Source organism: Castor canadensis, chromosome 9 (genome assembly GCF_047511655.1).
Source record: "Castor canadensis chromosome 9, mCasCan1.hap1v2, whole genome shotgun sequence".
Taxonomy (NCBI): Eukaryota; Metazoa; Chordata; class Mammalia; order Rodentia; family Castoridae; genus Castor; species Castor canadensis.
This window is the reverse complement of record NC_133394.1, coordinates 56,331,248-56,344,912: the sequence shown is the minus strand read 5'-3', so window position 1 is coordinate 56,344,912 and position 13,665 is coordinate 56,331,248. Positions and strand designations below refer to the sequence as shown.

At 33.3% G+C, this 13,665-nt stretch overlaps 1 protein-coding gene across 14 annotated transcripts in view; it reads left to right on the top strand.

The window, feature by feature from the left end:
* Nucleotides 1-13,665, top strand: part of Bltp1 (bridge-like lipid transfer protein family member 1) — a 230,242-nt gene that overhangs the window by 87,749 nt on the left and 128,828 nt on the right. For all 14 annotated transcript variants that reach the window (XM_074041667.1, XM_074041672.1, XM_074041678.1 and 11 more), the window contains 8 exons: nt 292-550; nt 1,945-2,782; nt 5,044-5,114; nt 6,060-6,233; nt 8,120-8,240; nt 9,209-9,355; nt 9,896-10,020; nt 10,341-10,540. In XM_074041667.1, the coding sequence (XP_073897768.1) occupies nt 292-550; nt 1,945-2,782; nt 5,044-5,114; nt 6,060-6,233; nt 8,120-8,240; nt 9,209-9,355; nt 9,896-10,020; nt 10,341-10,540 (1,935 nt within the window). The remainder of the gene's footprint in view (nt 1-291; nt 551-1,944; nt 2,783-5,043; nt 5,115-6,059; nt 6,234-8,119; nt 8,241-9,208; nt 9,356-9,895; nt 10,021-10,340; nt 10,541-13,665) is intronic.

Genomic DNA, 13,665 nt, shown 5'->3' with positions numbered 1-13,665 from the left:
TTGATTTTCTTTATTCTTGGTGCTGGGTGGTGAACCCTGGTTTTGTTCGCGCACGCTAAGCATATTCTCTACCACTGAGCAACTTCCTAGTCCTGAAAATTTTTATTAAAAGATTAAAAAAGAGAAAAAGTTCACTATCCGTACTTTATGGATATCATTTTATATTCTTTAACATGTTGATTTGTGAAATTTGATACTTGTACTTAAAAAAAATGTCTTAAAATAATTTATATTAAATTGTCATATTTTTATATATTGCTTTTGAAACTTTTTCCCATTTTGTTTGTTTAGGTAATGTGAATGGTTTAAAGAGGAAAGAATGGGAAAACAAATCAGTGGGAATAGAAGTGGAGAGGAAAAATCAGCACCTTAGTCTTCAAGTACCATCACGTTCTCATAGTTCATCCTCTTCTTCAGAAGAAAATAGTAGTTCTAGTGCTGCACAGCCTTTATTAGCCAGCGAACAGGAAAGACCATCTTCTGTAGCTGATGATCATTTGGTTCAAAAAGACTTCTTGCAAGGTACAAAAAGAGATGATGGCCAAGTAAGGTCAGTATTCAATTAGTTGTAGCAATGATCATATGAGAATTACAATTAAAATAGCGGCATGAAAAACTCCTTCCTTCTCTACCCTTCACTTTACAAAATTTTTTCTTGTACCTGAATATGTTTTGAAATGTCAATTTATCTTTTCAAATAAAAGTATATGAAATATATGTTCATTACCGATATTAGGAAAATATAAAAGATGGAAAGAAGTATTTCTTCTTATCCACCATTCAGAGTGAATCATTGTTAACATTCAGATGCTATCTTTGAAGTCTTGTGGATATTCTTCAGCTCCTCAATAGTTGACTACTATCTTCTTTTGAACTGTATTTCTTCTTGGTTTGATAACATAGTTCAGAATTCCCTCCTTTTTCCTTTTCTGTTCCTTCTTATTCCCCATTTTTTCTTCTTCCCTTACTTTTCCTCTTACAGTCTGCCATTGTTGAATGTTGTCCCTCTGAACTCCATTGTAATTCTTTTCTCCACTCATTCCATAGTTTCTCTAGACAATAGCTGTTTGGCTTTAACTGTGATCTTTAGTCCTTTTTTTTTTTTTTTTTTTTTTTTTTTAAAGATACTAGGGTTTGAACTTAGCCCTGGCACTTGGTGGTAAACAAGTGCTCTATTATTTGAGCCTGCCCTCAATTTCTCTTTTTGTAGTGACTTTTTTTTCAAGTAGAGTCTCACACTTCTGCGTGGCCTGCTCCATAGCTGGAATTATAGGTGTGCCTAGCTTGTTTGTTTGTTAACATAGAGTCTTGCTGACTTTTTGCCTGCATGACCTCAAACACTGATCTTCTTGTCCTGATGCCCTGAATGTAGCTAACATCTTTTAAACATAAAACTCAAGCCAAAACCTTTTTCCTTACAAGCCTTGGTACCTTCTTTATATTTATACTTGAATGTTTCACGGAGAGATCTTTTCACTGAACATGTAAAAATTGACTTTTTCCTATCTTTGTCAACTTGTTTTGCTTAAGCAAATGGCACTACTACATCAGTTGTTAAAATCAGAAATATTGGGATATCTGTGACTTAGTTATTTCTCGTTTTCAGTCCCTCTCCTTCAATGAAAGACCCTGAATAGTTTGTTGGATAAGCTTTTAGAGAAAGTGGAAAGAAAAATCTATAATTGTACTAGTGTCCATGGATTTTGGATAAAAGAATATACCCTGGGTTCCTTTAAATCACTGTTGTGTTTAAGCTGCTCTGTGGGTCTATATGGGGGATATGAATACATATTGCTATGTTTTGCATCTTTGATCAATACTGTAAAATTTTACATTTTGTTTGTAAAATGGTCAGAATTAATGAAAGGATTTTATAGGTAATAATGTTTGTGATTGAATTATATGATGCTATGACAGTAGAAATCGTTTTGCTCTCTGTTTTAGTATTCCTACAGAAATTTCAGGAACCAACCTTGTGTCTCCTAACACTCAGGATAAATCAACAGGTCAATCTCCTCTTAGATCTCCTTTGAAGCGACAAGCCTCTGTATGTTCCACCCGACTTGGAAGTACTAAGAGTCTTACTGCTGCTTTTTATGGGGACAAGCAGCCTGTTACAGTTGGAGTTCAGTTTAGTAGTGATGTCTCTCGAAGTGATGAGAATGTACTGGATTCACCAAAACAGAGGAGAAGTTTTGGTTCATTCCCTTACACACCATCTGCTGACTCTAATTCATTTCATCAGTATCGATCAATGGATTCCAGCATGTCAATGGCTGATAGTGAAGCCTACTTTTCTGCAGCTGAAGAATTTGAGCCAATTAGCAGTGATGAAGGCCCTGGAACTTATCCTGGTAGAAAAAAGAAGAAAAAGCAAACACAGCAGATTGACTACAGTAGAGGTTCCATATATCACAGTGTAGAAGGACCACTTACTGGCCACGGTGAAAGCATTCCAGATCCCCAGAGTCTGCCATTCAAAACCCATCCTTCCCAGGCTTCATTTGTTTCTGCATTAGGTGGAGAGGATGATGTCATAGAGCATTTATATATTGTAGAAGGAGAGAAAACAGTAGAGACTGAACAGATTACTTCTCAACAACCTGTGATGAATTGTTATCAGACTTACCTTACTCAATTTCAGGTAATTAATTGGTCAGTTAAACACCCAACCAACAAAAGAACCTCTAAGTCCTCATTGCATCGTCCCCTTGATCTGGATACACCAACCAGTGAAGAGAGTTCTTCCTCATTTGAACAGCTTTTTGTTCCAACGTTTAAGGTACAAATGAAATTACTAATTTCTAATGACATTTATTTAGAAAAATAGATTTTTAAAAATTGTTTTCAAAACTAAGGTACTTCAGCTATCTTTGTAAAAGATAGATTTTCTGAAGTTTTCGCTGTTGAAGTCCAACAGTTACGACTCAAGGTTATTGATGGGTTTCATTAATTTAAGCAAATAAAGTGAAGAATGTTTTAAGATTTGATTGTGTTAAGGTAGTAAATTGACATGTAGTCCATCTACGTTATATAGTACTTCTAAGTCTCCCTTTGTAAATTTATCCAGTTTTGCTCACCTTATATTTGAATTCTTATAATTTTGTGTGAATGCAATTATTGCCTGTTTCTATACTATATTCTACAAATGACTTTATTAAGAAAAGCTAAAGACACCTCAGTAAATTTAGTGATAAATGTAAAAGTATTTTTAAGTTGATGAATTATTAGATAATTTTTATGAAGTTAAAGACTAAAATTTTGCATATTAAAGTTTTATAAAACTGATCATGTTTAGGAATGTACATGCATGTACATGTATGTGTGTAGACATTTATTTATTTGAACTACCGAAATTTTAATTTATTCAATCATTCTTAATTATATAGTATTATGTGCCAGGTATTTGATGTGAAATGGTGAGGAAAACAAGATTGGGAGCTTATAATTTGAGGTGGGGAGACAGAATTAGTAGATAGATAGTATATGGTTTCAAATTAAAGGGATATTATGAAGATAATCAAGGGATGCTAGAGTAGAGAATTATGGGGAAGGTCTGAGGATTTGTTTTTTCTTTTTGGTGGGACTGGGATTTGAACTCTGGGCTTCACACTTGCAAAGCAGGCACTCTACCACTTGAGCCACACTTTGAGTCCATTTAGCTCTGATTATTTTGGAGATTGGATATCTCGAACTATGTACCCAGGCTGGCCTCAAACTGCAGTCCTCCTGATGTCAGCTCCAGATTGCTAGGTTTATGAGTTTGATCCATCACCACCCAGCTCTAAGGATATAATATTTAAACTGAAAATTGAAGGATAATTAGTAATTGAGGATGGGAAACCTAGGGACATTGCATTCTAAGCAGAGGCAATGATCATTCTAAAGCCCTGCAGTGGGAAAGAGGTCAGTGTGCCTGAGAAGTAGTGAGTTCTGAGAGTTGCTCCTGATGAGGTTGGAGACCAAAACATGGGCCAGATCATTCTGTATTTATAAACATTGATATTAAGAATTTAAATTTGAATTTCACTGAGAAAGTCTTGAGAACTTTAGGGAAATGCAATTTTTGTATATTATCTCACAAACTTTGGCTACCAAGTGAAACTGAATTATCATTAAATTAAAGAGGAATGGTTGATAACTTGGAAAATTGTTGCAGGAATCTGTGCAAGACATTGCAAAGGCTTGGACTTAAGATATACAAGGAATGATACAAATGTTACAGTGGAGTTGAGTATCTTACAGACATACTGACAGTTGAGGGACGTGTATTAAAATGTTGAGAAACATTAGTGGCATTGAAAAGTCTTGATTTTAAGATTCCGATAATTTCTTATCTTGCCCAAGATAAATATCCCATGCTAAGATTTCAAAATGTTCCTTTTATTTCATGTAGACACTGCTAGTAAGAGAATTTTCTCTGTGTACAATCCTGAGAGGATAGAATTATTTCAGTATTTAAAAAAATTTCTGGTTTGATTAAACATTCAAATCTCCGGAGAAGATGGGTCAAGGAAGTTGTGTTTAGACAACTTCAAATATAGTACTTAGAAAGAAGCTTGTTCCATTAAATTTCAGCAACCAACTAGCATTTATAAAGGGTTCAGCTTGGTTAGTCAGGTTCATTTATTCATTTTACTTATTTATTATTTGTGGATAGAAAATTCATGTCTGCTTTGTCCTATAATTGTCTCTGAGTCTCTTTTCTACTTAAAATTTGGTTGTGCTAGGAGAAGAAAATTAGCTTCAGAAAAGCTCAACTTACAGAAGAATTCTGAAGGAAATGTAGTTGAAATTCTTGTTTTAGTTGCATGCTTTTAGTCTCATTGTTCAGTCCTCACAACCCTGCTGTATCATTTATTTGAATTAACAGAAAATGAAATTACCAATTAAATATGTTTTGTTAATTTCTCAATTTTTCTGTCAAATATTATTTTAGGTATATCAAAATTATATTAAAAAGGTAATTTGGGTATTCATAACTATCAGTTATAAAATTAGACAAATGATATTAAAATTAGACTATAATATTTTATATTCTAGGTTATAAAACAAGGGCTCACTGCTAATTCTTTGCTAGATAGAGGCATGCAACTTTCAGGATCAACTTCAAAGTAAGTAAGAATTAGATATTTTTATTTATTTCTTTCTTTATTTTTCCTTTTACTGAGGGGGTCTTTCTGTGTTATCCTGAACTTTTGGGCTCACGGGATCCTTTTATCTCATCCTGTGGAATAACTTAGAGTATAAATGCAATGCCACTGTGCTAAGATAAAAATTTCACATTTTTGGAGGTATGTCTTAAGTGGTAGAGCACCTCCCTATCAAGTGCATAGCCCTGAATTCAAATTGCCAGTACTACCAAAAAAAAAGTCATAATTTTTAAGCTTCAAGTCAGTCATTTTTTTATTATGAGATAGGTACAATTTATTCTGAGTTTTGAGCGTTCCTTACTGAGTTTGGGCCTTATTTTAAGAATAAATTATCCCAAATAATTTAACTATTTTTGTCTATCATGGCTTTGGTTACATGTATAGGCAGCCAATAACATACCATGAACTGGGCTCCTTGTTCACGCCTGCATGCCTAGCTACTGAGGAGGATCATGTTTGAAGGCAGCCTGGGCAAATAGTTCTCAAGCCCTATCTTGAAAAAAAGAAAAAAATCACAAGAAAAAGGGCTGGTGGAGTGGCTTAAGGTGTAGGCCTTGAGTTCAAGCCCCAGTTACATTAAAAAAAAAAAGAAAGCAAACAAAAAACAAAACACTATAAAAGTCGTAACTTGGCGTGTCATATTTTAGAACAGAACCAGCAAGTAAAGATGTACAAATTATTTTTTTCTCATTTGATATATTAGCAGTCTTTGACTTATTTGCATTTTAGGACCTCGTTAGGCCTGCTTTGAAAAGTATTTGAGACATGAAACATTGGGTCCAATTTCATGAAATTTTTCATTGAAATAAATGAAGTTTAAATGTTAATATATCTTAAGGAAGCTTCAGTTCCTAATCTTGTTCACTGTCTTTTTAAAATATATTCTTTGCTTGTTAAATTATGTAGTACACCATATACTCCACTTGAAAAGAAAATTGTTGATAACACAGATGATGAAACAGTAACAGAAGAGTGGACCTTGGATCAACCAGTCTCTCAGACCAGGACAACAGCCATAATTGAAGTCAAAGGAACTGTTGATATTGTACTGACTCCGCTAGTGGCTGAAGCTTTAGACAGGTATTAATTTTGTCTACAAATATCAGTATTACTTTATAAAGGGACATATGTATGTGACATCATAAGTGTATATGATATATATTCATATAGAAGCTTGTTGATAATAGCTGTTTTGATGTGTTTAAGAGCTCTGTGTTTCAGCTGGTGAATTACCTGCTAATTTCTTCACCTAAAAAATTACATTGCAAAATTATATACATATTTGCATTTTGTTAATGAGCATAAGATGACCACAAACTCAGGAACTAATTTGTGTTCCTGAGTATGAATATGAATATGTTCATTCATATTCGTAAAGGGTAAATATTAGATACTATGTCCAGTAAGAAGCCTGTAGTTTACCTAGGGAGGCAGAACTAACACAAATAAAAGCCAGGATGGACCATAATGGAACACACTGAGCTTTGAAGGAGTTAAGAAGAGAAGAGCCTTAGTTGGGGACCAGTTATTTTGAAAGTCTTCATTTTACTGCAAAGGTGTATAGTTTTTAATGATAACTTACATTGTTAATGTTGTTAAGAGATGTCATACAAATGATTATAGGAAGTCATCTTTAGGAGATTATAAAAGACCTACCGTGTATAAAAAAGTCTACTCAAATTTAAATAGTTAAATATACAACTTGCAACTATGAATCTATTTGAAGAACCCATTTGGGTAAGACTTCAGGGCATTGGAATGGCAAGATATTTCTCAAAGTGAAGTATACAAATGGACAATAGGTATTTTAAAAAAATGCTCAACACCTCTAATCATCAGGGAAATACAAATCAAAACCACTATGAGATATTACCCTATTCCAGTAAGATAGCTATATAAAAAAGAAAATGCTCCTCTTACACACTATTAGTGGGGAATGTAACTTAGTTCAGCCATTTATGGACATTTTTCACATAGTCAAATATAAAATTACCATATGATCAAGACGTCTCACTACTGGATATACATCCAAAGATGATGGAATTTTTTTGTTGAAGAGACATCTGCATGTCTTGTTCACTGTAGCACTATTCACAGTACCTAAGAAATGGAAACCTGTGTTCATCAACAATGAATAGGAAAAGAAAATGTGGCATGTATACACAGTGGAATACATTCAGCCATAAAACGAATGAAATCCTGTCATCTGTGACAATATGGATAGAACTAGAGGTCATTATGTTAAGTGAAATAAGCCAGGCATAGGAAGACAAATACCATATGATCTCACTCATGTGGAATCTAGTTACGTTGATTTTATAGAATTTTACAGTACCAGAGGCCAGGGAGAGTAGAGGAGGAGGAATAATGGGGAAAGTTTTATTAATGGGTACTGAGTTATAGCTAGGATGAAGAATTTCTGGTGTGGTATTGCACTATGGGGTTACTATAGGTCATAATGGTGTACTGTGCATAGAGGAAAGGATTTTAAATATTTTCAACATAAATAACTGATAAACATTTGAGGAGATAGATATGTTTAACATGATTTAAACACTGCACAATTTTTACATGGTATCCCATTATTTGTATGATTTTACACTTTTATTTATCATTTACATGTGTGTGTATGTGTGTGTGTGTGTGTGTGTGTGTGTGTGTGTGTGAGTAACCGAACAGTAATGCTACTGGTAGGAAAATATGAAGCTTTATTTACCTGGGTTGGGGGACAAAAGACCATCCCCAGTCTGGAGTGCTTTATCTTGAGCAGTAGGGTGATGGTGCTGAAAAATCTCTTAAATATTATCCTTGTATAATTTCTAAAAATACGATTTAGGCATTCTCATTTCAGAGTAAAGGATTGTGAATATTCAAGTCATGCTAAATTTTACTGAAATGTTTAGGTAAAGTAGGTCATACTATTAAGTGAAATTAAAATTTTTCACTTAGTTTTTTTCTTCCCTCAGATATATTGAAGCAATGGTTCATTGTGCTAGCACCCAACATCCAGCTGCAATTGTTGATCATCTTCATGTTAAAGTCCTTAGAGAAGCAGTCCAAAATAGCAAGAATACTTTCTCGGAAAATGTAAGAATGTATTAAAATTTTGTTAGTCAAATTGGAATCCTTAGACATGTTGCAAAAATATTTATATTTCTTTGTCTATATAAAGGATAGCATAAATAACTACTGTGGATTAAGTTGCACTAAAAATTCTTATTTTCACAAGTGCAATTTTATTTTTCCTTTTTATTTTGAATGTAACTTAGTTCTAAACCTTTACTAAAGAAGCTTGGCTCTAAGTGAGTCAACATTCTTTAGTTTTAGTACCTTAATTTTTTCAGAAGCAAAGATGCATTTTTTTTTTAAATGGCAGTGCCAGGGTTTCAGCTCAGGGCCTTGTGCTTACTAGGCAGATGCTCCACCACTTGAGCCACTCCTGTAGCCCTTAGTATTGTTTTGAGGGTATTATTCATGTCAGCCAAATCAATCAAGTTACTAACTCCTATTGTGTGATGCTTCTAGAAATGAATCCAGTTTTAGTCAAATCTTGGTGCTCTTCTGGTGATTCTCCATTGGACTTTCAAACTTTTTTGTACCATATTTTGATTAGGGACCAAAGAAGAGATAAAAGTGAAGCTGATTATTTTTAGTGAATCATTTATTCATTATGTAGTAGAATTTGTGATAGGTAGGTAGGGTAACAAAGTATGGCAAAAAGAAATTTGGAACTATTCCTGGCTAAGGAGGAACCAGAAAGTAAGGATGACTTCAAGACAGTAGAGTTTAGTAATCCTAGAGAAACATAAGCTAATAATTGCTGTTCTCATCATTTTCTTTGTGTTTCTCTGTACGCCAATTTTACTTTATTACCTTTCTTAACCTCAGTTGGTCTATTTTCTAACTTTTCTAAGGTTTAGATTTTAAGGTGGGGTGTTAAACCAGATGTTAGCTGGCATGGATGGGCATATGGGGCACAGTGAATAAACAAGTTGTTGTGGATGATATAGAAATTGTGAAAGACCTGTGAAATAACTTCATTTTCAATCTTTTAGTTATCTTCCAAACAAGATGTTCGGGGGACAAAAGCTGAGCACCTTACAATAGGAACAACTAACCAAGGACAAGTTCAGACAAATCTTGTAACCAAGCAAGATAATGTAACAATTAAAGGTCTTCAGGCTAATGTTAGCATACCAAAGGTAACAATGTGTATTTTGAAACAAATTTCCTAGAACAGTAGAACATTTTCAGTGCTCTTTATTCTTTACATTTCCCAGAGTAGTAGCAGAGTTTGTAAGATCAAAAAGTAATTTATTTTTGCAGTGCTAGTTACGTGTTTGCACGTTCTAGGTAAGAACTCTAGTGCTTGAGACATGCCTCCCTCCAGCCCTTTCCTTTCTTTTTTGCTTTTGAGATAGGGTCTCAGGAACTTTGAGACCCTACAGGCTGGTCTGGTCTACAACTTCTATGATTATGAACTTGTGCCACCACACTCTTGATGATATCATATATTGTAAATAGTTTACCTAAACAGAATATTGGGCAGTATTGAGTAAAATATTCCATAGGTTTCCAGTAAAAATGTAATTATTAACTATTGTCTGAGAAACCTATATTATAAGTTTTATCTTTATCATTCTCAGATAATAGTAGTAGTTTTTCATTCTCATGTACATTTTAGGTTTAGGTGATGCCTTTGCACTTTTCAACTATGAAATTTGTGACATTTTGTGTATTAGGTAAACTTATGTTTGTTACAAGCCTCAGTGGAAGAATCTCCAACTACAGCTCCTAGAAGTGTGACACATGTTTCCTTAGTAGCATTGTGTTTTGACAGAATTGCTACGCAAGTTCGTATGAATAGGTGAGAAATTTGAGCCATGATTATTTTGCTGTATGTAAAAACAGACCTTGATTATTTTTTTTAGTACATTTCTACAAATTATACTTTATAACTCAAAACTGATTCTGGAATTTCAAATCTGCCTTTTATAGATTGGTTTAGCTTGATTTAAATTTGTATTTTGTTCCTAATTTTTTCAGTACAAATTGAGTAATTTATCATTAGTATTTTAATGAAGTCATTAGAGTGGTTTTTAAAAAGTAAACCACTTAGTTAAATGTTTTCACTGAACTGTATTACTTAAATGTTAATCGTTATGTGCTTTTTCTTTTCTCATAAAGAGGTGTTGTTGAAGAGACTTTAAATAATGCAGACCCTACTAAAACATCAAATCTTGATAGATTTGTTCATGCCACTAAGATGCAGCCCCAGTCATCTGGATCTCTTAGATCAAATGCGGGAGCAGAAAAAGGCAAAGAAATTGCAGCCAAGTTAAACATTCATCGAGTTCATGGGCAACTTAGGGGTCTTGATACAACAGGTAGAATTCTATAACAAATACATTTATCTTTGGGGTATAAAAATTTAAGGAGACTTTGCAGAAGGGAAGATGATTTTTTTCCTATGAATGTTGATACAATATGAATATTGTGTAGAAAGAGAGATATTTCTATGCCTATTGAAACACAGAACATTTAATCCTTTTTCACATTCTGTGCAGAATGGGAAGTAAACTTTGGTAAGAAAGTTTAAGTGGTAAAGCTCTGAATTACAAATTGCTTTTGTCTCCTGTGTAAAATGTTTTTTTCAGGCTAACTTCTTTGTTGTTATAAAACAGATAAAGCATGATCTTTACAGTTTTTCTTTTAAAAATTGTTAACAAAACATTATCTAAAAGGATTATAATATTAATGAAGTCCATATTGCCTAGTCTTTTCATATTTATAAAATTACCTTTTTATTGGCATATAATAGTTGTATGAGAATACATTATGACATTTACGTATGTGCTTACAACATTAGATTCACCCCTCCATCATTTTCCCTCATCCTTCTCCCCTTCTTAAAACAATTTCAGCTGCTTTCATTTTCATACAGTAACACAAAATATATCCACCATATTTGCCTTCCTTCCCTCTTTCCTCATGCCATCCCCCACCTCCTGCAGATACCCACCCCTATATAGGACCTGTTTTACCTTCCTGTCCTTCACTTTTTTAAAAAGTATATTGGTAGTTCAAGGGGGTTTCATCTTGGTATTTCATACATGTATATATATCATCCCTTAATTAGATTAAAACCCATTACTTACTCTTTCTACGTTGACCTGTTCCCCTGTTGAGCAGCTTGCAGTGCATTGCATTATATTATCCTCATACACAGATGCAGTGTTTCAGTGTTCTTCACTCTTAACATTCTCTTTCCCTGTCCTGTCTCCCCATTGTCCTTTCAGATCCACTAATATAATCATGTTCTCTCTCTCTTTTTCTCTTTCTCTGTGTGTGTGTGTGTGTGTGTGTGTGTGTGTGTATATATATATATATATACATATGTACAGATATATGTATTCCTACATATAAGATCACACATGTATTTATATGTACATTTATCTTATAGCTTCCACATAAGAGGGAAAACATGCGACCTAGTTTCAGTCTCCTTTGTGGCTGAATGATACTCCACTGTGTATATATACCACATTTTCTCATTCATCAGTAGTGGGGCATTTGGGATACTTCCAAAGCTTGGCTATTGTGAATAGTGCTGTAATAAACATGGGCGTGCCTATAGCCTAGTCTTATTGCTAGTAACAATAAGAGTGGTAGACATTCCTGTTAAAATCCCTGGTGAGGTTAAAAAATAGAGCTGTTTAGATCATTTCAGTATTTTTAGTTTTATTTACTGCATTTTTTCATTTAGGTGATTAGATGGCATAGATTGTCATACTCAATCTAGAAAACATTGAATTTGCTATTTGGGGGTGATTGGTATGCTAAAATCTGGACCAATCTTGAATGAACAAAAGGGTTCCTTAAATTTGAATGTTTCCTGGTTCCTGTGTGTTTTAGGTGTATGTAACTGCTATGACTTTCTCAAGGCTTATTTTACCATCCTTGTGTATGAGGCCAAAGTATTTGACCTGAGTATTCAAAAGACTAGAAATGTTAAACTTATTTTTTTTTCATTTGTACAGGGGTTAACGTACTGTATTAAATATGTAAGGTCTTACCTATGCAGGTTTGATTACAGAAACTAATGAAAGTATTCTCTAAATAATGAAAAAGGACAGACTTTTCATAACCACCCGTGATTTATAGTCCTACAACTGGTACAGAATATGATGACTTGCTCTGTACTTTGCAGCAGTAACCAGTGTGCACTTGGGTGTTGTAAAGGCCATAAACAGTAGCTTTGCTTTTCAAATCCATCATCCAGAGAAAAACCTCTCAAAGTCAAAATTCAAAAGACAAACCTCAAATGAAATTCTACATTTGTGTAAAAATGAAAAAAACAAAAATCTTTGCTTCTATGTCCATTAGATATCTGACAAAGAATACTCAAATCCTCAATCTCAGGTTGTTTGTTAGCCATAGAAAGTAAAGTAGATATCTAAGTGCAATGCAGTGTTACAGGCTTTTTATTGTATACTCTCTCATAATTTTTGAAATTTCCAACTTTGGGAGTATATTACCTAATCATGAAATTTAAATATAATTCAAGTTAAATTCTCACCTTTTACCTATACTTCAGAGTCCTCTGAGGTACTTCATCAGGTTAAAGACAAATACAAGAATTAAATGATGAGAAAATTTAATAAAATGTAGGTGAATATTTGCTGTCAGAACAGGAAAGTTTTTCTTATCATAAATACAAGAAATGGTATTTCCATATAATAAAACAATATATAGCTATTAAATGGTATCTTTAAAGAATCTTTAGTGACCTGAGGAAATTATCATAGTAAGGAAATTTTAGTGAATTGAGGAAATTGCCATGGTTCTTGTTACATGAAAAGTGGAAACTAAAGCTGTGTTTGTAAAGTGATCTATAAATGCTAGAAGGCACCCAATCTTTGGGTGGTTAAATGTACTTTTTCTTTTTTGAATTTTACTTTTGCTTTTCTGTATTCATTAACTGTAATCAGAGAAAGAAATGAAAAGATGTGAGATAAGGTAAAAATTTTTCCCAGGCACATTGGATGTTGTTTCCATATTGTACCTATAAGCAGTGGAATCATAGGAATGTCTTTGATAAATTGTAGCTAAATAAAATATGTCAGGACAAAGTTTTCTTGTAGTAAAAGCTATTAATGTTCTTAGAAAATAATGTTTTTCCTAAGGCTGGGTAATTAATTAAAATAATTTTTTTCTAAAACTGAATTATTTAGGAGTTTATTAGCTTATGGTTTTAGAGTAACCTTATGATCTTTCAGAAACAACTTCATACTATCTTTGTACAATCACTTGTTAATCATTGAATCATCTTTTGGGTAACATTATTTTTATTTTTTTTAAAGAGAAACATGGTGTTTTTGCTAGTTTGAGATATAGCAGGTAGCATTATTTTAAAAGTTTCTTTCATGTATGTTTCTTTCTGACAGAATGCTAAGTTTTCTTTTAAAGACAACTGCTATTACAAATGGGTTTTTTTGTTGTTGTTTTCTTT